At 36.4% G+C, this 27,195-nt stretch overlaps 2 protein-coding genes across 14 annotated transcripts in view; one reads left to right on the forward strand and one right to left on the reverse strand.

Moving 5' to 3' along the window:
- The window catches only part of LOC128238951 (rho GTPase-activating protein 12-like), a 50,127-nt gene extending 45,283 nt beyond the window's left edge, over positions 1 to 4,844 (reverse strand). For 8 of the 10 annotated variants that reach the window (XM_052955371.1, XM_052955362.1, XM_052955344.1 and 5 more), the window contains exons 1-3: positions 3,885 to 4,844; positions 3,068 to 3,100; positions 1,774 to 2,013 (exon numbers count right to left, since the gene is read on the reverse strand). In XM_052955371.1, the coding sequence (XP_052811331.1) occupies positions 1,774 to 2,013; positions 3,068 to 3,100; positions 3,885 to 4,505 (894 nt within the window). In that variant the 5' untranslated portion in view covers positions 4,506 to 4,844. The remainder of the gene's footprint in view (positions 1 to 1,773; positions 2,014 to 3,067; positions 3,101 to 3,884) is intronic. The other 2 variants (XM_052955379.1, XM_052955307.1) reach the window with 2 other exon arrangements.
- A 4,453-nt stretch (positions 4,845 to 9,297) lies between these two features.
- The window catches only part of LOC128231470 (uncharacterized), a 48,058-nt gene continuing 30,160 nt past the window's right edge, over positions 9,298 to 27,195 (forward strand). The window contains exons 1-4 of one of the 4 annotated variants that reach the window (XM_052944362.1): positions 9,298 to 9,314; positions 18,518 to 18,612; positions 20,283 to 20,352; positions 22,119 to 22,159. In XM_052944362.1, the coding sequence (XP_052800322.1) occupies positions 20,301 to 20,352; positions 22,119 to 22,159 (93 nt within the window). In that variant the 5' untranslated portion in view covers positions 9,298 to 9,314; positions 18,518 to 18,612; positions 20,283 to 20,300. Of the gene's footprint in view, positions 9,315 to 17,750; positions 18,037 to 18,084; positions 18,176 to 18,517; positions 18,613 to 20,282; positions 20,353 to 22,118; positions 22,160 to 27,195 lie in introns of those variants that run through there. The other 3 variants (XM_052944344.1, XM_052944353.1, XM_052944370.1) reach the window with 3 other exon arrangements.

Genomic DNA, 27,195 nt, shown 5'->3' on the forward strand with positions numbered 1-27,195 from the left:
CTAAACTAAAGAGCTGTACATTCTCTAATTAATCAATCAACATCATGTCATGTATTTAGAATTATAAACCATGCTAGCTTTAATACTGATTCAGATACATCCATGATCCAACATAATCTGATCAATTGAAAGAAAATCATAAACTTCCCCGTTCCATAGTTTAAATGTAACAAACGGTGAGCTAAGGAGCAAAGGTCATTTAATTCTATTGTACATTGTTTATAAATCATATTCTTATGATATTAAGAATTCTGTAGTGTTTAAGTAATTCTCCTGGAAAAAGTCATCAAATAGGTTTCACTTGCTGTGTTGCACAGGACTTATATACATGTACTGCTATTGAGTTTTATTGAAATAGTATTAATAATATTGACAAAAGAAATAAATACATTTACATATAAATATATACATTATCCACCGATCGCTAGACTAGCTACCTATTTCTAAACATATTGAACAATAATATGTGTTACAATAGTTAGTGGTCAACATATTATTTTGTCCAATGAGAAAGCAATATTTCTCAACTTTTTCAATACATTTATTGCAGTAAATCAGAAGTCAGCCGTAATCAGGTGAAGTGGCAGATATAAACAGGGACTGGCCCAGTAAGTGGGTAGTTTACTAAATAGCATGAAGACCACTAAAAATTGCAATGACAATGGCATTGCATCAAACCATTTATTTTGTATTTTCCTCAACCATTACTAAAGTGTTAGTAATTGTTTTTGAAATTAGTTAGCGTAAAGAAGAAGAATCTAATCTCTGTTTTTGTTATTTGTGTATTCATTTCAAGAGCTCAGCTTATGACAGAAACTCTGTATAAATTTTTTAATACATTCATTTGTCACGAGCTGCGGCCTCAATCTGAACATTTTAGGGCTAGTATTCATAAAACATCTTACCCGGTAAGTAATTTCTTATCTTAGATTTCCTAAATTTTTAAAGTCAAATTTTACCTGGTATTTAACTGGTATGATATTAGGAAGTGATTATATCGTATGATATTGAGTGTGTTACTTAACTTAAGAAAATCACTTAAGTTTGAGAATGACTTAAGATGTTATATGAATTCCATCCCTCAGGTGTCCCAATGACCAAAAGCCCTAAATATCAGGGGGCCCAATGCAACACCAAGTAAATTATTTATTATAAATACAATAATAAATAATTGCTGTAATAAAATTCCAAACATAAACCTTTTAATAACATTATAAATGATAATGTATAACAACATATAATTGTAATCCATTTTAAACAAAGATGCCAAACCAACATTGCATTTTTAATACTCATGATTTAATTGTAAATCCTGCACTAAATCCCGGAGGTACCCTTGCTTGACAAACATGTACATGTAAAGCAAGTACATGTGCTGATATCAGGTTAAAGCTGCACTTTCACAGAATTACGGTTTTGACATTTTATTATTTTTTGTCTTGGAATGAGCCAATTTTTGCGTAAATATCTGCAAACAGTACCAGCGATATAAGACCTCTGACAAAGGATCAGATCAAAAACTTTCATATTTATGTTAGAAAATAAATGGGTTTCTAACGATTTAAGAAAAATGCATAAAACATGAAAATCTGCAATCTGTTTTTTGTCAGCAGTCTTGTATCACTGGTTTCCTTTTTTGCATAAATTGGCTCGTTCCAAGACAAAAAAGTTGTCCCAACGTTAAATCTGTAAGAGTGCAGCTCAGTGAAGTTTTTGTTAATGTGTTGCACTGAGTCTCCTGAAATTCTAATTTTAATACTAATATCCCATTACCTTTTTCCTTTCCTCAGCATGCAATTTTCCTGGTGGTGGATGCAACTGGCATACCTTAGTCTCTGTATTATAATAAAATGGGCGGCCTGTCCAGTTTTCAGTGTACATTTCCCACGGTTTGCGCAATTTTTTCTTAAATTGACCATGTTCAATGGTTGGGGAGCTTGGCCTAGTCTGCTGCCTTTCCCTGATTTCTTTCTGCATCTCTTCAAGGTTAGCATAATCTCCGTCAGATGGAGTCTACAAGTTGGAAATTTGTTTTGTGAGATGAATAACCATTGTAATTCTCAGATTAATCCAGTATATGTTATTTCATGAATGATAAATACTTCATAAATAAGTTTTTTCGGAACATGTTATACCAAGCCATTAATGATTTAGGGGCACACTTCTTGATACTGGAAATTCCTGACCTATACTTCATGTTTTTTACAGAGAAATGACTGATTAACTTCTTTTAAACCTTGCTTTAATATGCAGTACATTAATATCAGTAGGTGAAATTAACACAAGCCCGCAAGCTTGTTAAATATCTTCCAGGCTTGACCAAATTGTTAATTTTATTTAACAGCTAGACCTAGGGCTTGTTAAAAATGTTGATGCCACGTAATAGTATAACAATATGGGCTTGTTCATCCAAAAGTCTAATTTTGAACTTTCTTGCCTCTTTTGGAAGTTCTTCTTCCAACATGGAATTTCATGAACCACAATCAACTAAGGATTTCTCCATTATTGTACAACATTAGTGATATAAATAAGGAGATAATTTGCTTCTAAAACATGCCTACTCGACAGACTAAATTGTATTCAGAGACAATTAATTTAATTAGAAACTTATTGAAATTGTGGCCTTTAATGTAACATTGACACCAGGTTCTGATATCTTCCAACCTATCATCTTTAGAAATATGATCTCAAGTATTGGAAGTTTTTGAACATCCAAGGATTCAATTTTGGACATTTAAGCCCAATTATACATAGTTATATAACCAACAGAAGCCCTTAAGTAAAGTCATGTAAAATAACTAGCATCAGTATGTTGATGGAGCTGGATTTAAGCAATAATAAATCATGATCCAGAGATTGTCAATTCTAAGTTTTCCATGTGGAATTGTTAGAGAGGGGGGATTTGATTACCGCTAACTATGCTACTACACTTTAAACAACATTCAAAATGACCATGCAGCAAAATAAACTCTTGGTTGTGACCATCCACCAACTGTCATGCAAAAGGAAACTAAATATATTTAGAAATATAAACCAAAAGCAACGAGGGCATTAAAATCTGAGGTACCTTTCTGTGAAAGAATAATTTAACCCATTTCATCTGTAAACAAAAAATCATTGGATTGAAATTGACAAATTTTTCAAAAGGCAATAAAACTTCTTTTTATAATTACATACATATTAAACCAGTCCATAATATAAGATGATCAACTTCATTCATATAGATAATATATTGTTTCAATTATTGTTATTATGTATTGAAACTGGTTTAACATAATAAATACATTATGTCACGGACCTATAAACCATGGATTGGCAACTCTCATCTGTGTAAATGCGATAATCTCAAACTCACACGCGCAGCAGGATTTCATTCCGAGATTTTACCGTGTGGTCATTTTCGAGACGTCCGCCATCGGCCGAATATATACATGTAGGTAAACATTAATTAAATTTGACTGAAATGCGCAGTTCTTTCATTTGAGTTGATAATAGTCCAATGGAATCTGATTAAAATCACAATTATTAATTATAATAAAATCTATAACAAACAAGGCATTATAAGCAGAGTTGGCAGAAATAACCGAAGATCGACATTAATCACGATCAGAGATTCGGTGGAATTTTCTGATATTTGCCGAGCGCGCGCTAAGGATTGTGGGTAAATTATTAATTCTTAACGTTTCACCGATATCGAGCAGTTGCCAGTCCATGGTTTATAGTTATGTGATTATGTGAACAAACTCTTATACATATAAAAACAAAATGCAAGCACATATAATATGACATATATAATCAGTTTCACGAAAAGAATGATGTATCTAGCTTACCAACATCTTGAAAAAAAACTTACAATAGAATACAAATACATGAAAATGAAATACCTGATTCTTTGATGGATCAGCTTGTGTGACCAAACCTTCTGAGGGAGTTATTCCGGCCTGTTCTCTATAATCAGCCAGGTTCACATAAGTGTCTTCTTCAACCATGTTTAAATTTGTTGGTCTATTTGCTGTATTTGTATTACCTACATCGTTCACTTTAAATGAAGAGGGATTATCATTTTCCTGACCATACAAACTAGGATCTACTTTCTTAACAACATTTTCATAATCCTCACTATCAGATTCCATGTTTTTTGATGATTTTTCTAAAGTAGCAGCACTGACACCACTAGCATTACTTAACCTTTTGCTATCTACATCGCCATTATTTTCCTTACAAGCTATTCTGGAAACTGGTGAGTAACCATCTCTGGCTGAAGTACTCACTTCCCCTAATACCTCCACATAAGTTGACGGCACATAGAAAGGACTCTCGGGTGAATCTGGTCGACAAACATGCCACCATTCTTTACCTTCAGTATTAAGGAGGTAATAGGTTTCACCAGCCCTCATATGAACTTCATCATTAAAGTCATCAGTGTAATCATAGTCATACAAGACTGTTACTCTCCGAAATTGGTCTTCAGTGAAACACGGTTTACTGGCCACTGTTTTTGACATTTTTTACAAATGTAGGTTTGCCCAATCATAAAAAATAAATGTAAAATATTTCATTGTGTATAGCAATGCTTCTAAGTAGCAGCTAGAAACGTGTTTATATCAAATATAGTATTTCTTTTCAACTTCCTGTATGCTGTCAAAACTGGGTGAAATGTCCTAATTTTGGGAACAACTTTACCCCCAATATGCACGTTCTTTCATATAAATTATATGCTAAATGACAGAGCCGGTGAGAAAATAGACGGTGTGGTTATAGTCTAAGCTGGTTTATTGTTGTATGTTGCTATCAATGGGGGGTTAATCGGTCGCTTAAAAACACTTAGAATACGGAAGTTTCATCTTCACTGCCCTGTTTACAACGGAAGTACCGAAAGGTTGATCAGTTATTTGACGGGACCCGGGACTGCCGGGACCCGGGACCCAAATTGACGTCTATCTCGAAGCTTGCCGGAGATGGCCGAGTTGTTACGCTTGGGGACCTTATATAGCTTGTTACTGCCGGGGTCGATTTTTTTTTTAAAAAAACGGGACTTTTGAGGCCGGGAGTTTATAGCCCGTTATTGCCGGGATTGCTGATTCAGAAAAGCCGGGACCGCTATAGCCGGGGCCTAGATGCTTAGCTGATGACTACCGTAATATTCATTAAGCATATTTAGTCATATCCTACTTCAAATCACATTATTTATGCAAAAAACTACCGAAACAAGCTCAGTAGTTAAAGGTTAAAACATTAACCCGGTTTAAAGGCACTGGGTAAAAACCAAAGACATAGAACATAAAAACAAAAAATCACAAACAAGAAACATAGAAAAACAGCACATAAATCCACAAACAGCACATTGCATACATACTATATACATGTATACTAAAATTCTAGGTATGTTTATCAAGGATTGTCAGGTACCGCCTTGGAACGGTCAGTAAAATATAAATTGACTGGGGGTTTTAGCCAGTTTAAGTGCACAATCCTAAATAAAGAAAAACGCACAAGGTAAATCTTATTAAAGTATGCATTAATTTGAGGAAACTTAACAATTTAACAAATAATAATAAAATTTTAGGTAAACCACAAGTATGATTAGAGATCCCAACTCTATCTGCAGACGGAGGAATACAATTCAAAGCACCTAATGCAAAAACTTTTCAAAGATACGATGCAGTCATTGTTTGACACTATGAGCATCACACACAATCTGCCTTACAAATTAAAAGGTTTTAAATTGTGTGATCATAGAATTTCATAATAAAAAGCATCATTGTACTCAAACTGGGAACAAATAAAGAAAACATTAAAAATAAAACCAATAAATGGTTTCAAGAGTCATGTGATATGAAACGTTAATAATTTCTAAAATGCATTTTTTTCCTTTGACGATTTTGACTTTTTTTTTCAATCATTTAATACTGGTCAAACTAACCACATTAAAAGAGAATTCTATGACACTGAAAACGAATTGAACTATAAGTAGAAACTAAAAATATTATGTGTGAGGCGCTCTACCAATCGCGAAGCTCTTTATGGTGATCTTGATCGAACAGTCAAGTCAATACACATATTTTTTTTACAAATTATCAAGTACTGGATAAGATATCCTAAAAATGATACTGATTTTATATTTAATGCCTTAAAATAAGAATTAAAGTCATGTTATAGATAACAGCCCATTAATATGATGTAACTATGAAGCTTCACAATTTTGATATAACTATGTTGACCATGCGGTTAAAGTGGATTTAAATATTTATGTTATATAACTATTTTAAAAATTATCACTTTTTTATTTATTATTAACTTCCAATCCAATACAATAGCTATGCTTATTGTTTATATGTATAAGTGAGACAATGAGATTATCTACTCGGAAAGTGTCAACCCTAATATATATGAATATGCTTATCGACTTTAGTGTTATAAAACAGAGTATATTAGATCATTATCATCATATGTCTTGAAACATATTTTGTCTTTTTAAACATACATTTCGAATAGAAAACTACCTATATAAATGCTGTACGAAATTACAAATAAGAGCCAAATATATAAAGCGATATAACTACTCTTGACCAACAAAGCAGAAGTTTATTAATCTAACAATTCAAATACATCTTTAATTAATTTATTAAAATTTATATATAAACCGGTCAATATGTTTCTATACAATGCAAACATATATAACAACTACACTGAACAAAATTTCTAAACGTCCACTAAATGAAAGTCATTTAATTGAAAACTACTCAATGTATCGAAATAAATTCCGATATAATGTGCGAACTTATATAAAAAATGTTTTGTTTAAACCAATGACGCATAATAATCAATTAATTTTAGGTTGCGCGGCTGTTTAATAGGCAACACTCGAGTATCCGTCAGCTGTTGGAGAAATTTAAAAGAACCAGAAGTGTTGCTGACATACACCGGAGGCCCAAACGCAGAGTTACAACTCGACACCAAGATAGATATATGGTTCTTTCTCACCTACGCAACCGTTTCACTCCGGCTCCGGGCCGTCGGTATTCGCGCCCGTCGACCACGGAAGGTTCATGTCCTTACTGCGAGACACAGAGCAGCACGGCTAGCATGGGCGAGACGGAATCTACGGTTGACTAGAGCTGACTGGGCTAATGCCATTTTTGTGGATGAAACCAGACTGAAGCTCCGTGGGTCAGACGGGCGCGTCCGCATTTACCGACGGAGGGGAGAGCGAAACAGGGAATGTTGTTTGATTGACGCATACCAGTTCGGTGGTGGTTCTGTGATGGTCCAGGCAGGAATTTCCATGCACACAAAGACTCCAATTGTCCCTATCCTTGGTAATTTAAATGCACTGAGGTATCAGAACGACATTATTCAACCTGAATTGATACCGCACATTCAAGCTAATCGAGGCATGATGTTGTTGCAAGACAATGCGCCTTGTCATGTTGCACGGGGAATTCAGAATATGCTGGCAACAAACAGCATTCGTGTTATAGATTTTCCGCCAAAAAGCCCAGATCTGAATCTCATAGAAAATGTGTGGGACTTGTTAAAGAGAAAAGTTAGGGCTTTGCCCCAACAACACAATACCGACGAACTCAGGCGTGATATTCGTCGGATGTGGAACATTATCCCACAGAACTACATACACAGATATGTGGTTTCAATGAGGTCAAGGTGCCTTGCAGTTATTGCTGTAAATGGTGGACACACACGATACTGAATTTAACACGTTCTCCAGAACAGTTCTTTGTGACTTTCGATTTAATGAGTGACTAACTTTAACATTGTTGTTTTTTTAAATAAATCAATAGTTCCAATGAAATTAAATTTTGTTAAAATGTTTTCAATAAATGCGTAAAACTGGTGTATTAAACAAGTTTTGTGATTTTGTTGTTTTATCCACATATTTTAATAGAAAATTGAGTGGACGTTTAGAAATTTTGTTTAGTGTATATATCCTCTCCCTTCTTATCCTTGATATCGTTTTCCTCTTCTGTTATAATAATTTGTTGCCATACTATAGTAAACAATATTTAGTTGAGTTTTAAAGTTATCGACGTTACTAAAAATGATGAAGCGCAAACATTGACACATACATTACCAGTATTGGTGCACATTAAACATGTATGGACTGTGTCACATCAATACACAGAGGTGACAGTGTCATGTAACAAATGAGTGCATCCTTTTAATCATCTGTTAATGCCTACAATGCTTCTCCGTCAACACAACACTTTTTTGCAACGTACGAAGTTTCTTTTTCTATTTGCTAGTGTTACATTGATTTTTAAAATGAATATTTACAATGCGAAAACATAAATATATCTCATTATCAGAGACATCGACTTATATTAGATATGCAATCTAATGCATTTATTCGCATTTAATAACATCACAATGTCAAATAATAAATATTAACAACAACAAATAAAGTTCGATTTTATGCTGATTAAGTTCTCAATAATCAACATGATGCTTTGTAAGAACATTTAGTTGGCAGTCCCGGATCCCGACAAATATAACTGCCCCGAATGAATCAAGTCAAAACGTCTATTTATGATTAACCGAATACATAGACTGATACCCTACGTTACTTTTTGAAGAAAAGAGAATGAGGGTACCAGTCTACGAAGGCTACCAGACAAATCGGCCCCTTACCAAATCGGCCCCTAGCTCAAACGATTACCTTTTCGGCCCCTTACCAAATCGTCCCCATCCCGTAGACGTTTCGGCCCCTGATTACCGAGACGTTTCGGCCCTTATTTTTATTTTATTTTTTTATTTCTAAATATAAGTAAAAAACATGTAATTTTTTTTTTAATAGACAAAGCTATATACATGCATACAAAGGTATAGATAAAAATAGATTTAAAGAAAATATCTGTACACTTGAAAACATGTGAAGATTTATACACGTATGGCATGTGGGCTGGCAATTATAACATAAGTTCTATTCTATCATAAGTTTTGATAAAACATATTGTGAGAATGTTATCGATATTAAGGTATAATACAACATCTCATTTGTAAATGTAATAATAAATGTAATTTGTAAATGTAAACATTTATAAGACGACCTACAATGTTTTTCTTTATACTCAAGATAAAAAATAAAATAAAATTAAGGGGCCGAAATGTCTCTGTTGAAAATCACTAAGAGGCCGAAACGTCTCGAGTCATTTTAATTAAGGGGACGAAATGGCAGGGCCGAAACATCTTAGGCGCCGATTTGGTAAGGGGCCGATTTGTCTTGCTCCCTCTACGAATACATGTAAGTAAACCCGGAAAAGCCCGCCAAAAGTAGTTTTACTCCAAACATTCCTTTGGTTGATTTTTTTTTAATTTTGAATAAATGATAGTATTATTATTATTTATTGATGTTGTGTAGTTATGAAGGCGTATATATTATAAAGCTAAAATAATGTATTGATAGTAATACATTTTCGCGGTATCATTAAAGTAAACCTGGGAGGAAAAGTGCGGCCGGGGGCTCGAACCCACGACCGCCGGAACACTAGCACGGCGCTCTAACCAACTGAGCTAACAAGGGTTCCAATACTCTGGAACGAGTCTCACACCTTCAGCACCGGACACACACCTCATGGAAACGGTTGCATACATACGGCATTGGCATACATGCCATATTTTTGAAAGGCCCCCAAGGGGATTTTGTCCGGAATTCCAGGGGATTTGGGTCACATACCAGGGGTTTTCATCATCGCTATGTTGTGCTATGGCGTGTGTGCCAAATCACCTTGTTTACCCCTTTCTCAAACACTAACTATATTTTTATGAGACACTGTCATTGTCATAATAAAAGCACTCGCTTGCATAACAAAATACTTCATAGAAAAAATTGTTTCAGAGGATTTAATGGGCTTACCTTCCTCTTAAATTGAATGCTGCCTATCAGAAATGATGACTCGCAGATTAAAAGATAGAATGGAATGAATATATAAATTATTTTCACTTCTTCAAATTCCCAAATAGTCAGATTTGTTTGCATTTGATAAAAAGCATAATTATGCATAATTAGCTCGACTATTCAAAGAATAGGTGGGCTAATTACTACTCGCCCCAGCGTCGGCGTCTGGTTAAAGTTTTAGGGCAAGTTGGGATTTTCATTTACAAGTCCAATACCCTACATTCAATTGACTTAATACTTAACGCAGTTGTTCAGGGCCATCACATGATGAGGTTAGATAACTCCATATTATTCTTTACACAGATTATGGCACCTGATTGATTATGGAACTAAGGTTAAAGTTTTAGGGCAAGTTGGAATATTTATTAATAACTTCTATATCCTTTGTTCAATTGACTTAATACTTCACACAGTTGTTCAGGACCATCACACAATGAGGTTACATAACTCCATATTATCCTAAATACAAGTTATGGCCCCTGATTGACTTAGGTTAAAGTTTTACGGCAAGTAAAAGTTAAGGGCAAGTTTGGATTTTAATACTTTTTAAAACTTCTATACCGTTCATTAAATGCACTAAATAAAATTCAAAATTATTTACGACCATCAACAAGAAACATAACTCAGTTTTAAGCCTAAATACAAATTATGGCCCTTGAATTTTTTTTATTTTTTTTTTATTTCCTTTGAAAGGCATATTTGTATATTCTTAACCACATTTTCATAATGGGAAATCAAGTTATTTGAATGACTTGCGTCATTGTTTGGGCGGGCTGGTGGGAGGGCAGCATCAAAGTCACCTTATGTATCAAATAATTTTAGTTAGGTTTGACATAAAGAGACCAAACTTGGTATTATTACATCGTTATTGTATTCTAAGTCAAAGCGGAGTAGTCGAGCGCGCTGTCTTACGACGGCTCTTGTTTTTTGTTTAAGTTCATAAGCATATTTCCGTTTGGCATTCATAAAAAAAACCAACATCATTACTATAATAATTAAATCCTAGTCATTTTTGTACACTACAAGCACCAGTTGCACACCTCATGCACCATTCAAACACCTCCAGCACTGGTCAAACCTACCACAACAGTCACTCATCTAACGAAACAGTCGCACATCACCAGCACCAGTAACACACCTTAAAGACACTGATAAATCTTCAGCTCTGTAGCACACTACCAGCACCAGATGCACACTTCCAGCAACCGCTGTACACACCAGTTGCACACTACAAGTACCTGTAGCAGACCACCAGCATGGGATGCACAATACAAGCACCTGTAGCAGACCTACAGCATGGGATGCACACTCCAAGCACCTGTAGCAGACCACCAGCATGGGATGCACACCTCCAGCACCTGTAGTACACCACCAGCATGGGATGCACACCTCCAGCACCTGTAGCAGACCACCAGCATGGGATGCACACTACAAGCACCTGTAGTACACCACCAGCATGGGATGCACACTACAAGCACCTGTAGCAGACCACCAACATGGGATGCACACTACAAGCACCTGTAGTACACCATCAGCATGGGATGCACACCTCCAGCACCTGTAGCAGACCACCAGCATGGGATGCACACTGCAAGCACCTGTAGCAGACCACCAGCATGGGATGCACACTACTAGCACCTGTAGCAGACCACCAGCATGGGATGCACACTACAAGCACATGTAGCAGACCACCAGCATGGGATGCACACTACAAGCACCTGTAGCAGACCACCAGCATGGGATGCACACTACAAGCACCTGTAGTACACCATCAGCATGGGATGCACACCTCCTGCACCTGTAGCAGACCACCAGCATGGGATGCACACCTCATGTACCTGTAGCAGACCGCCAGCATGGGATGCACAGTACAAGCACCTGTAGCAGACCACCAGCATGGGATGCACACTACAAGAACCTGTAGCAGACCAACAGCATAGGATGCACACCTCCTGCACCTGTAGCAGACCACCAGCCTAGGATGCACACCTCCTGCACCTGTAGCAGACCACCAGCATGGGATGCACACTACAAGCACCTTTAGCAGACCACCAGCATGGGATGCACACTACAAGCACCTGTAGCAGACCACCAGCATGGGATGCACACTACAAGCACCTGTAGCAGACCACCAGCACTGGATGCACACTACAAGCACATTTAGTACACCACCAGCATGGGATGCACACCTCCCGCACCTGTAGCAGACCACCAGCATGGGATGCACACTACAAGCACATGTAGCAGACCACCAGCATGGGATGCACACTACAAGCACCTGTAGCAGACCACCAGCATGGGATGCACACTACAAGCACCTGTAGCAGACCACCAGCATGGGATGCACACTACAAGCATATGTAGCAGACCACCAGCATGGGATGCACACTACAAGCATATGTAGCAGACCACCAGCATGGGATGCACACTACAAGCACCTGTAGCAGACCACCAGCATGGGATGCACACTACAAGCACCTGTAGCAGACCACCAGCATGGGATGCACACTACAAGCACCTGTAGCAGACCACCAGCATGGGATGCACACTACAAGCACCTGTAGCAGACCACCAGCATGGGATGCACACTACAAGCACCTGTAGCAGACCACCAGCATGGGATGCACACTACAAGCATATGTAGCAGACCACCAGCATGGGATGCACACTACAAGCATATGTAGCAGACCACCAGCATGGGATGCACACTACAAGCACCTGTAGCAGACCACCAGCATGGGATGTACACTACAAGCACCTGTAGCAGACCACCAGCATGGGATGCACACTACAAGCATATGTAGCAGACCACCAGCATGGGATGCACACTACAAGCACATGTAGCAGACCACCAGCATGGGATGCACACTACAAGCACCTGTAGCAGACCACCAGCATGGGATGCACACTACAAGCACCTGTAGCAGACCACCAGCATGGGATGCACACTACAAGCACCTGTAGCAGACCACCAGCATGGGATGCACACCTCCAGCACCTGTAGCAGACCACCAGCATGGGATGCACACCTCCAGCACCTGTAGCAGACCACCAGTATGGGATGCTCACCTCCAGCACCTGTAGCAGACCACCAGTATGGGATGCACACCTCCAGCACCAGTTGCACATGCACACCTCCAACACTGGATGCATACCTCCAACACTGGTCGCACATTACTGGCATGGGTTGCACATCTCCTGCAGCAGTGGCACATGCATACCTCCAACACTGGTCGCACATCACAGGCATGGGTTGCACTCCTCCAGCACCAGTTGCACATGCATACCTCCAACACTGCTCGCACATCACTGGCATGGGTTGCACACCTCCAGCACCAGTTGCACGTGCATACCTCCAACACTGGTCGCACATCACTGGCATGGGTTGCACACCTCCAGCACCAGTTGCACATGCACACCTCCAACACTGCTCGCACATCACTGGCATGGGTTGCACACCTCCAGCACTGGATGCACACCTCCAACACTGCTCGCACATCACTGGCATGGGTTGCACACCTCCAGCACCAGTTGCACATGCATACCTCCAACACTGGTCGCACATCACTGGCATGGGTTGCACATCTCCAGCACCAGTTGCACATGCACACCTCCAACACTGGATGCACACCTCCAACACCTGTCGCACATCACTGGCATGGGTTGCACATCTCCAGCACCAGTTGCACATGCACACCTCCAACACTGGATGCACACCTCCAACACTGGTCGCACATCACTGGCATGGGTTGCACACCTCCAGCACCAGTTGCACATGCACACCTCCAACACTGCTCGCACATCACTGGCATGGGTTGCACACCTCCAGCACCAGTTGCACGTGCATACCTCCAATACTGCTTGCACATCACTGGCATTGGTTGCACATCTCCAGCAGCAGTGGCACATGCCAGGGCTTTTTCTGCCCATTTTGGGAAAAAGACCCTAGACATTTTTCAGAAATTTTGCGTCGTGAAAATGCCAAAATTTGTAAATTTTACAGTTAAAAAAAAACAACGTCAAGTCTCCTGCGATTAGGAAATGATTTAATATTTTCCCTTTAAAAGACCCAAAAAATATCAATCCTTGGGGTGTAATATCTATTGCAATAAATCTTGACAGTTAATAAATAGTTCATACTGATCTCTGAATGTGCGTCTTTAAGAGGGTTGGAATATTTAGGTATGATATTGTTATTGTTCAAAATGTTATTTATGGGGATAGTTAATGAGTGTTAAGACTTTGGGATATTCAAAGTTACCGTTTGAATATTTTGTTACTACCACCAAGATCTGCACCCGTGGCGGCTCCACGCAGACTCACGCCCCATGCTTCCATGCACACCAGGGCGGCCCTCCTACTTGTTGCCACGTGGCTCCCTGGGGGCTCCTTTTTCTGTTTTGGCACAAACTTAGAGCTCCAAAAGCTAAAACCAGGAAGGGAATTATTTTGGAAACAATAGTATAGCTAATCAGTTTCATTCTGACAATGTATGATAATGTCAGTTTTATTGTTCTGCATGAAAGAAGGTGTATGCATATTGGTGTTCTTCAATGCAATACAATATTGTACATGTACAATATTTGTTGTTTTTTAGTATATTAAAGCCTCCAGCACAAAATGCAATCATAACATGCAAACTAATACTTATATACGTTGGAGTAATGTTACTTAATATCCCCTGCAGAAGGAAGGTTTCATGAGTAGGATATTGTTTTGGTGTTTGTTTTGCACAAATGATTAGGGTGTAGGACAAGGTGGTTGGTGCCCATTTGAGTTTAGGGTACAACCAAAGGGGTACATCACCTAGGGGTATCAATACCCCCAGACCATCCAAAACCTTTATGTGATGTACCCCTTTTGGTACAACATATTCAAAGTCAATTTATTATCAGGAAAGGCATTTTTTACCCTTTGAAATCCTTAATTCTCAGTAGCTTTTGGCCCCTGGCACTCCTGACAAGGGATTTGTCCTGGATCCACCAAATCCCCAAGCAAATTCTTTCAGGTTTTTAAATTTTTTAAACTTTCACCCATGAAATGGCTATGGGGTTAGTCCTCTTCAGCATTTCTATAAATATATGCAGTCCACAATGGTAATCACAGCCACTCTGTAGTGATTTAAAACTTAAAATCCAGTATTTCACTGTCTGTAATTTCACAATCTTACGTTACATCATCAGTTGTCATCTTTAAACATCTCAGTATTGTCTATTGTCTCCATGGTATCAGTGAATAACTCCTTAAAATAGCATAACCTATGTCTTTCCAATGACTGGAGGATCTGCATGTGACAAGGTTTACTGACTGAATTTTTTAATACAGTTCCAGAAAAAAGTTTGCTTTTTATTAATTTGTTACAAGACTATTATGCCTGTTACTTTTGTATGGTTTTTAATGTTTCAATGTGCACATATTATTACAGCTATTCTTTTGATAGATAGTTGTTCATCCAGCTCAGGCTGAGAATCTAGCTCAGAGTGAGAGCGTGATTGTCTGAAATTGTGTAAACTGTTATACTGTGTGTGTATACCATGGATAAATTGCGTCATAAAAGCTACGTCGGAAGGCAATATTTTGCTTCGGATGAAGACTTTAAACAAAGATAACTTCACTATTTTTTCACCATTTTAAATAAAACATAGCACAGTCTACGCCCCCTATGGAGCCCGGCCTTCGGTCTTTTACCACAATTTGATTGAGAGTTTAGTTTTTTAAAACACTTAGACAGGCCTTTTCACAATACGGCCGTCTGACGGAGCACTGTCAAAACATTATTTTGGAAACAGGTTTTTCAAAGTGTTTGATGAAACTAATCACCTTAACAAACTTCGGAAATAAAACGAAGGCGGTGCTGATTAAGCGGCATAGACTGCCCTTTGTCTTAAATTTAAAATGATGTTGTAAAAGAAAAGCTATCTTTAATTTAAGTCCTTTAATTTAAGTCCTCATTTTAAGCAAAATGTTGCCTTCCGACGTAGCATATGTGACGTCATTTATCACGTGGTATACACACACTGTTATACTTTTTACATTTTGCGCTCATGATTTCAAAATCCCACCACTTTGGTTGAATGTTAGAATGCATACTTCTTATGATTTCCAGCTTTTGATTTCATTTTTTCACCAGCCTTTTGCAATACTTCTTTAAATAAGGTTAACGTTAAGCCACTTCTTTGTCAGTTTCATTGTTAACAATTTTGAACTTGTAAATAACGCTGTAAATATTTAAACAAAATTTTCTCACAATGCTTCATTCCATATATAAGTGTGATTTACGGCAAGATTTTGAGTTAATTGGTTTTCATTTTCTTGATTTCCAACTTGAGGGATAATGGAAAATGGTTCAAAATAATCTAGATCCTTAAAACACCAAAATTTGTGATAGTGTGAAAGAAGACTATCGAGGCTATAAAGTAATCCTCAACTCTTGATCCCTCTTTGCCATGCAAGTAAAGTGCCCTTTTAAGAGTCCCTATACACTTGTCCATTTTGAATATGAATACCTTATGTGCATCACATTTTAATAAGGGATGTTCTAGATTTTTTACACTTCATCTTGGTGTCAACGCTGACAGTTAAGACATGTATCACGAATATTCAAAAAAAGTGTCAGTCAATCAGACTGATCTGCTGATAATATTTGCCGGTCGGACAATGTTTGCTTTCTTTAAAAGCCGTTGCTGCTAATTTTACATTGATAAGGATTAAAATGGCATTAACATAGTAACCACTTATTTTTGCCAGGTTACTAATTATTCAAATAAATTTTGTTGCCAATGGATGAGTACTTCTATAGTACCGTACCAAATTCATAATCTAATAACATGTTCCAAAGGATAAGATTTTTTAAGGAACTTTTGGAAATATAATCCTTTAAAACATTCCATTGTTCATGATGAAAGCCCTTAAAACATTCCATTGTTCATGCTGATTATCATTTTAGTTAATATAGTGTTTCAAAACATCACACGTTATATATACTCTGTAATATACCTTATTTGGTAATGTATTTCAAAGGGATTCAAATTTCAATTAAACTGCATGGTGTTTGACCAAGTGGGGTACCCATTCCAACATCTAGCGACCACGACATTGGATTTGCAACCAAATCGTTATTTGACAATCATTCGGAACAGTCACCAGCCAATTTCCATCGAAAACAACTTCAGATGTTTATGGAGGGCTTTCAATGTCAGTTATCTTAACATTTACTATGCCTCAAGTAGATTGAATAGTTATTTCAATTTAGCAATTACATTTTATGAGTTTGCTCTTGTTAATTTTAACTTTTTATGCAATAATACCCTTCACTCAGGTAATCAACAATAACTAAAACTCAGTAATACAAAATACACATCAAAACACTAATGCTAATGTACCAGCATACAATCGAGGTTGTTTTCAATGGAAAATGGCTTAGGTGTTCCAAATGATTTCTTAAAACATTGAAATAACACAAATTTCTATTTTAAAAATGAAATATATTGGGGGGGGGGGGGGGTCAATTTTATGCAGTGTTTGATAATTCGAAAAGATCAAATCTTCATTATGTTTTTAACATCTATTCTGGGCGTGAAAACTGGGGTTCAGACCTTACAAATTTTGTCCAGAGTACCACTACCACCACCACCACCACCACCAGTATTTATTCTGCTGTTACTGCTATTTCTACTGCTTTTACATCTGCTACTGTTGCTCCATTTTTGCTACTTTAAAAACTGCTACTATTATTGCTTTTAAAACTTCTGATCCTGTCATTGCTACTTCTACTACAAATACAGCTATACCTAAAACTGCTTATACTGCTACACAATTACTGCTGATTTTACAACAACTGTAGAAAAGGTTTCATTTTTGTCCCAAATATGCTGGAAGAAAAAAAATGAAATGCATACTTTGAAGAGTGTCTATTTTTTAAATGACAATAAATGCAAGGTAACCGGAAAGATGGATGAGTCATTCGTTATTTGTGATTGTACTCTATTTTAAGTTAAAAACCAGCCATAAAACAGATTTATTTTGTGAGTGATTTAAAACTTTACTTGAAGTAAATCAAGTAATTGACTTATTTTTGAAATCAGAAACCTCACTGATAGCGTTTGAGTGATTTTAGTTTACAGGTAATGTTAGTGGTTTATTTTACAGTGGTTTATTTTACGCACTTAAAATATCTACTTTCGAAATTGAAAATAGTTTTATATTATTACTTCCTGAAAGAAGTATTGGATTCAAAGTCATTTGTATTTCATATTTCTACCTGTAAGTATTTAAATATACATGTCACAGGTATAAAATATGGTAAATCTTTTTTACAAATGAAAATTGCTTTTTTGTGATAAAGCTAGTTTATTTTCAATGCATGTTTACGTATGATAATGTGGTTGACCTTATTTATCATACCCTTATTATTATGAAATTGATGTGCGTATTAGGCTAGAAAAAAAATCTTCAGCTTTAGTATTTTAGTTAAAAAAGGCTTAAAAAACAGTTGGGATAATTTGTGTAAAAAAAATCGAGATATTAAATGAAAAGAGTTCTGATATGGTGTTTTTACATCTTGTTCCTTTTATTCCCAATACAATAATACATTGTAAACTTCAGGGAGAAACGATTTCCACTGTTACCTCATACTGCTAGTCCTGCTAGTGCACTGTAACCCGCCAACATCACTGTATGATTCCATCCGGGGTTTACCTGTGAGTGCCATTTTGATCGTCTGTGCCGTTTAGGCCAATGTTTATATTCTGATATCAGAGGACAATGTGAATATTTTTGGCTCTGTAAAATGCTAAGCTCATAGAAAAGAAAGAATTGAAGTAAGTTTTGTTTGGTATAATAAAATGCATATTGCACCTCTGGAGTGTAAGTGTGCGTGAGTGCGACTCTTATAAGCCCTCAGCAAACACTGTTGAACTCAGCTATTTTTAAGCCGCATTTGACAGTGTTGTCTCCAGTTGACAAGCAATCATACACTTACTCGTACAGTTCTCCTCCAGGAAGCAATAGCCTTGGTTATCTTGTTGGTGTCTTTGTTTGTTGGCATCTTTGTTAGTAGGCGTCTTTGTTGGTTGGTGTCTTTGTTGGCTTCTTGGGTGGTTGGCATCTTTGTTGGTTGGCATCTTGGTTAGTTGGCGTCTTGCAGATATTAGCATTCAATGTATTTGAATATCTTTTCAAAGTGTCACTTATCATTCTATGAATCAGTAATACAAGCCTTTTCTGTTTAATTAACTTTGATTTTTGCCAACATATTGCTTATTTCCCAGATTAGGTGCACAAACATTGTAAGCATCAACTCTCCTATCAGCAGGCTGTCCAGCGGCTGAAAAAAATCCTATTTTTTTTCAGTTTTGCTAAAATTCCTTATAAAATTCAAAGTTCAAAGGGAATTCCTAAAAAAGCCCTTATTTCTTATGTCAATTCCAACTTTTTTCATTTTTCTTCTCTTATTGCCTTCTCCAATTGCCTTAACAGATTTGAAAATACAAACTTATACACTCACTATTTCTTGTTTAATGTGTCTTTAATGTAATTTACAGTTCTTGTTCAGAGTATATTAAATACAGTGAATGGCAGATGACCAGTAAATCCATATCAGGCTTGTTTATTGGTTGTGTCCTTGTGCTTGTTGTAGCAAAGATTTAAATTAATTATAAAGGTTAGAGCCAATTAACAGCAGAGACAATGGAACCCTGGTGTATGTCATTCCTGCACTTATAGTTTGTGAGTTTATTTCTTGTTTAATTTGCTGAGGTAAGTCCATTATGATGTTTACAACCACTAAATTTAGCACTTTAATTTCTAATTTTAGCCCTATATTAGCCCTAATATATATTTTAAAAAATTCCCTAAAATTAGCCCTTATTTCTTGCCAAAAAGTGCTGGACAGCCTGTATCAGATATAAAAGCTGTGACTTATATGTAATCATGGTAGTTGATTTAATCAAAAGAACAAGACACATTTAGAAAGACCAGGAAATGTTTTTCTTCAGAGAAAATGACCATGTGACACTATTTTCACAATTTTCATGTCGGACGCACACTTTTTCGGCAGAATCTAATCGATTAAAACGATTTTAATCCTCTTTCAATTAAGTAAAATGGCCGTACTGCAAATGGTAATATCATACCAGTACGACAAGACCACAACATTTGTTTGTGTCAGTACAAACTTAATTAATTGTGGGAATTTAAATTGTACATTTTGATATCTAAGTGTCGCAAAGTTAACACCCCTAATGATTCTGTAGCTGTGATTAAACGGCAAAATTTTATGTATTAAATTGTCAAATTGTACGGTATTGATGTACATTCATCTATAGAAAGATATTTTGGTGAGGCCTTTAAATCATCCTTTTGTTTTCAGATGAGAGTGCATTAGGTCATGAAGAAGTTCCACGCGGTTACGATGGCAGAAACCAACGGTAGTGAAACAGGTACATATTCTTATTTCTTAGCTAACAAAATTAAATTCTCAGTATTTACATCCAACACTGATGCTAACATTGAGTTGATATCGTCACTTTTTGGGCAGTTTTTTATGCGCATTCATAGAACAGGACGTATTATAGTTTTAACTGCAGCGTATGGGCTGGTTGGTCAGCGTGTGGCCGGTGTCCAGTATGTAATTCTCTGGAGTGACTAGAGTGATACAGCTGGTTATATACAATGTATAAAACCAGCCGTATCACTCTAGTCACTCCAGAGTTATCGCCATTTAATAATAGAATTGACCTTTTCCAATCAATAACTTTAGAAGCCTTGTCCATTCAATTTCTAATTAGGTCGGAATGTGAATGAGCGTAATGTTGCGGACAAGTTCGAGAACGGGCTATATTGCTCGAGTCTCTCAAGAGATAATGTCCTTTATTATACAAATGACCTAAAATTGGTCTTGTTTGATCAATCCTTTGTCAAATCGTCACCAAATTTTGTCAGAAAGTGAATGAACATTCATGTAACATCTTGGACAAGTTTGATAACCAGCTATGTGGCCTCAGTCACTGCCTAGTTATTACCCTTGAGTTAGCGAACACCGTATTTACGGTTTTCGCTCTCTAAATTTGGCTAAATGTACAACCACTTATCACCAAACTTGGTGTCCTCAAATTAAGACTGATATATTTTGTGACACTCATTGTCGGCACTCTTGTTGTTTTTCATATGCTATTTTATGGGGCACAGTATTTAGCAAGCAGCCTCAATTGTTGGCATTTGAGTACATATGTAGAAACAGTTTGTTTTTTGTGTCATTTGCAAATCATGGAAGACAAAATGGATTATTGTGTCTGTCCCATGATCTTTCGTGTTGTCATCACACTTTCATATAAGATCAATAATTTTTGTGTCAACTGCAAAGCATGGTAGACCTATGTGAATTTCTTCCTCTAACGTCCATGACATTGTTTTTGGCCATCGCATTATGTTGTTCTTGGCGTCACACTTTCCGATCAAAACCTTTTGAAGGACTTGGTGTAAAACTTCCACATTGATCATGATCAATAGTTAATCGTTATTGATTTTGGGATCATTAGGTCAAAGGTGGAGGCTGTGATCAGGCCTTTATTAGAAAATCGGTTTCCGATCGATTCCTTTAGAATTACGTGATGTAGAGTCTTGTATACGCATTCATAGATAAATAATTTCCATGTTATTTTTTCAAAATGCTTGTTCCTGCCTGTTCCTAATCAAGGTCCTCAAACATAGCTAGATCATAACCAGTTATTAGCCTTTAATAGATTTGAGGTCAAAGTTCATGGTATTTAATTTGGTTTGACAACTTTGAACGCAATGAACATGTGACACATCCAATGCACAAATTTTACCGTAATTTACAATTTGGTATGAGATGGGATACACAGTCTGATTTGGAAATCATACAAGATATACAGAATGAGAATTTCGTTAATTTATTTGGCATATATAATTATTATTATTATTATTTATCATTATTATTATTTACCTTGTAAAAATGAGTGGGAGGGATTTTGTCTGCCTCCCTCATTTCGTCACCCAAGTGCAATTACTCAATTTCTGCATATGGAAATAGAAGCAGATAATAAGTTATTGCACTAAGGTGAAGATTTAATGAGAATACTGTCTCTTCTTAGCGTATGAAACAGTCAAAGTTAGTATTTTAAAAGAAGTATGCCTTTAAAGGTTATTATAATTATACTTAAATGATTTCTTTTTTTTATTTCAGAAGGCAATGATGAAGCCCAATATATGGAGACATCAGACATGGTAAAAATTGGGCAAATGTTTACAAAAAAACAAATTAGTATAGTTTTTATAAATGATACTTTCACTGAGTTAATGTTGTTTTACTAATCAGCCATTGCTGAGATGATACGTACACCTGGACGTATGTTTAGTGTTGGGAATTGGTTTCAGTTTGACTATCGATAATCATTCCAACCAGGTAACAGATTATCCGATCGATGGTATAGTTTTTGACAATAACTCAATTGTACTTTTTTCTTTTACGATAATTGAAATCCTTAACTATGCTTGTTATGTGTATGTTTGTTTTATTGTTGCTTTCGGCCATATTGTTAATGATATAACTGGAACGGTTCGGAATGCATAATGAACTCAAATGAGAAAATTGGCGGAAATCAACCAAACACAAATACTGAAAGAAAAGAAGCAAAAAAAACTTGTCAGTTGAATCAATAATCAGTTATGACCAAATACAATCGATTTTTGCAGGCCCAAGTTCAATCAATTTTCAATTATAATTAATCATCAGAAAATCTCTGCCTATGTTATAACTGATATAATTAGAAAACTCATAAGTTTGCTTTAGCCAACTTTAACACAAGTTCTGGATTTTAAGCTTGACTATTCGAAGAATAGGTGGGCTATACTACTCGCCCTGGTGTCAGCCTCCGGTTCAAGTTTTAGGGCAAGTTGGGATTTTCACTTATAAGTCCAATACCCTTCATTCAATTGACTTATTACTTCACACAGTTGTCCAGGGCCATCACATGATGAGGTTAGATAACTCCATATTATTCTTTACACAGATTATGGCCCATGATTGACTATGGAACTTACCGTATTATATCATGTATAGGACGCAGGCAGAAAATAGTTGAGAAAACGGGTAAAAATCCTTAATATATAAGATAGGACGCAGCGGAAAAATGTCAAAATCGGAGCCGAAAAATTGAGGTTGGTAAAGTATTTATAACATATATATTGAAGTAAAAAAACAAACAAAAAATTGTATATAAGGCATATTTCGATAACTGTCTTGTGTATTTCGATAATTATCGTCGTATTTCGGTAATTTAGTGTACACAACAATGATATATGTCTTGACATTTTGAGAACATTCACGCATATTATAAGACTTATACAAATGCTGTAATAGTCCCGACACGCCTTCTGACTGCATGCTATATGACAGTCAACCGTTGCAATAGTCCCGATATGCCTTTTGAATGACAGTCAACTGTTGCAACCGTTGCAATCGCAGTAAAACTGTATTGTCAAAACTAATGATTGTTTTGATAAGGCTTGTCGCTGTGCGGATTAAAGCATGTCGGCATAATTAATGCGTGTCAGTAATTAGCCTTGCCAGCGGAAGGCACGTCGGGTAAAGTGCGAACAAACAACCATACGGTATTACCATCGTAATAGTTTGTTCTATTGATGTTTTTCTAATGACAGACTTTATAAGTATAATGCTACTTTGCGTTATGCACATTCCTTTATTAATTTTTTAAAACAGTAACATACAACAAAATGTTTTGTAAAATATCGAAACATTAAAATCATGAACAATGATTAATTGATATTTACCTCCTATCCCGATTTTCCGTTGCCGTTATAACTCAATCAAGTTAAAGTGCTTACTCACATCGAGTTTTTGTGAGTAGCGTCCCTTTTGTAAAAAAGTAAACACTCGTGTTTGTTTTCAATTTTAAAGTAAACATTCAATATATTTCTGCGTGTGTTAACTTGCGTGATTTTACCTATGTCAGTTGTTCTCTTCGGTGACGCAGTACAGATACTTACTATGACCGCGTTCTTCCCCGGTCTGATATCTTCGACCTGAAATGGACTTGGAAAAAAAACCCAGATGAAATTCTAATAGCATAGAAAGGACGCAGGCAATTTTTAAGACGAGAATTGGGGGTAAAAAAGTGCGTCCTATGCATGATATAATACGGTTAAAGTTTTGCCCAGGTTGGGATATTTATTAATAACTTCTATACCCTTTGTTCAATTTACTTAATACTTCACACAGTTGTTCAGGACCATCACACAATGAGGTTACATAACCCCATATTATCCTTAATACAAGTTATGGCTCCTGATTGACTTAGGTTAAAGTTTTAGGGCAGGTTAAAGTTTTAGGGCAAGTTGGGATTTTCACTTAAAACTCCCAATACCATTCATTCAATTGACTTAATACTTCAGACAGTTGTTCAGAGCCATCACATAATGAGGTAGATAACTCCATATTATTTTTTATACAAATTGTGGCCCCTGATTGACTATGGAACTTAGGTTAAAGTTTTAGGGCAGGTTGGGATATTTATTAATTTCTTCTATACCCTTCATTCAATTGACTTAACACTTCACACAATTGTTCAGGACCATTACCCATTGAGGTTACATAACTCCATATCCTTAATACAAGTTATGGCCCCTGACCGACTTAGGTTCAAGTTTTAGGCATGTAAAAGTTAAGGGCAAGTTGGGATTTTAATAAAAAAAACTTCTATACCGTTCATTCAGTGCACTTAATAAAATTCAAAATTATTTACGACCATCTTACAACAACGGCTCTTGTTATGTACCAGTTAAGCTTTTTAAAAAAACTTGATGGCAAGCACTAAGGATTCGGACTACTTCATCCAAATGTCTAGTTCGATGACTGACTTTCTAGGGGGTTTGAAATACAATAATGGCATATATATGTCAAGTTCACAGTCTTTAATATTGCCAACACATTGGGGCCAGCTGTCAACGAGAATGTTACCAAATATCATAACAGGAACTTCGGTTGAATGCTAAGGGCTATTCCATTTAAACATATAACCCACGGGGGGAAGGCACTTTTGAACTAGACCTTCCCCCTACAGAAGCAAATTAGCCGTTTGAGGGTCCTACCTCGATTTGTTTTTATAGATCCGGAATAACCCCCTTCAGAAGCGATTTAAAATTTACAAGTATAAAAGATAATAAATTTTATTCATTGATCTTGCATTAGGCTTTTATGGATGCTGTTAATGATGATACAGATATTGGACCATTTCTGTTTTAATTCACAACATTTTCCCAAGATTTGAAGGGTTACTATCAGTTAAATGTTACACTCTAAAGTCACTGTGTTTTATGTGACAAATTATCTTATTGTTGAAGATACATTGAAATCATCGATTTACCGCTATTTGAAAAATCACATGGCACATCTCCAGTACATTTGTCAAAGAGAACCTGACTTCAACTCTTTTAAACATACTGTGAAATCATTAATGTTCGTGGGGCATTAATGTTCGTGGTTTTCGTGGGTAGGGTGATCCACGAATTTAAGATCCCACGAAATATTGACCCTTAATTCACTTCTGCAACTGCCATGTTGTACATACTAGTTTATTCGTTACAGAAGTCGCAGTATACAGCATTTATACCTGTCTCACTGTATATTTTACTATCATTGTTTTGTTAATATATTATACCTGCCTTTAACAAATAATAAACCAAATCAATTAAATGTGTTATTATGAACCAAATGACAGAAGCACGTGTTTAAACGTGTGCTATTAATGAAAATCTCCAGGTTTACAAGATGTGCGTGATGAGTGTCGGTACTCGATTTTTTTATTTAATGAAATAATTAATCGATTACATTGGAGGTAAATGAGCACCCAACGTGACTAAGTACAAAACAACGTGTTCAATATATTTAAACAAAAACGTGTGAATAAATATTGAAATGATCTTGTTTACTCAAATATACGCACCTTTTCGATGTTTTCACAGTTTGCAAAATTCTTAATTGGTATTCAATGGCTTCCCCTATCTGTATTTAGATCAGGGTACATCTTCTTTTGTGACCTTAATTCCCAATTAAAGCGATAATTGACATGGGTATACTAGTATGCACTTATTGGCATCTCGTACCACTTTAGCGAGTGTCATAAATCGTATGACGTAGAAGACGGAAATCATGGGCCAGCAAGTGGAGATTATGCAGACGATCTAGGACGATCGCATATTCGATTTTATTTTATTTTTTCAAAAATGAAAAACCACGAATTCAAATACCCACGAAATTGTATTTTTTCGGCAAACCACGAACTTTCATGCCAACGAATATAAATGATTTCACAGTACCCTTAAAACTTTTGGCAAAAGCTCTTTCTTCAAGGGACCTTGAAAGTCCCTTGACATCAAGGTGGCAAAGAGATCTCATCAAACCTAATGACGCATCAGAAATTGATTTGAAATACAATTTAATGATGCAAGTGTACTTATATCATACATTTTGATGAGAATAAGCATATAATTTATGCCATGAACTCTTTGTTTGTTTGCTGTGCAAAACTAAATGGCATATTTATCATTTTTGAAGCAAGTTTATGTGTCATTCTTAAAAATTATTGGAAAACAAACAAAACATGGTTGTACAGATTTGTAATTTATTGAAAGATCTTATAAAATCATTGTTTATAGTATATAATAATATGTTGCGCATTATAAATATTATTATTGAATAACTGGACCTGTAAAAATAATAAGCACTTAGTAATAATTACTTATAATTTTATACATATATGACTATCAATAATCAAGGCCCAGAAAAACAAACAGTCTGAAAAACACAATCAATGAATGGGAATCCAACCAATAATCGCTGTCCAATTTACAGTAGCTGTGCAACAAAAGAGGTCCATTGATTAATCGCAGTCCAATCAACACTTATGGTCAAACCAACACTTACAATCTATAAATAGTTGTTAAAACAACACTCGTGGTCTAATCAATATATATAGCCATCAAGAAACAATAGTTTTCCAACCAACAGTAGCAGTTCAAACATAGCTAGCTGTCCATTACACTAGCTGTCCATCCAGCAGTCCAGCCAACAACAGTTGTCAAACCAACACTTACTGTAGAACTACCAACTATCAGGTGTTCAACCAATACTCATGGTCCAACCAAAATAGCGGTCAAATAAACAAAGCTGTCCAACCAACAGTAGTCTGTTGACAAGCACTAGTTGTCCATCATTGTCCACTTCCTATCGTGGGTGTACTAGC

This window comes from Mya arenaria, chromosome 1 (genome assembly GCF_026914265.1).
Source record: "Mya arenaria isolate MELC-2E11 chromosome 1, ASM2691426v1".
NCBI classification, from domain to species: Eukaryota; Metazoa; Mollusca; class Bivalvia; order Myida; family Myidae; genus Mya; species Mya arenaria.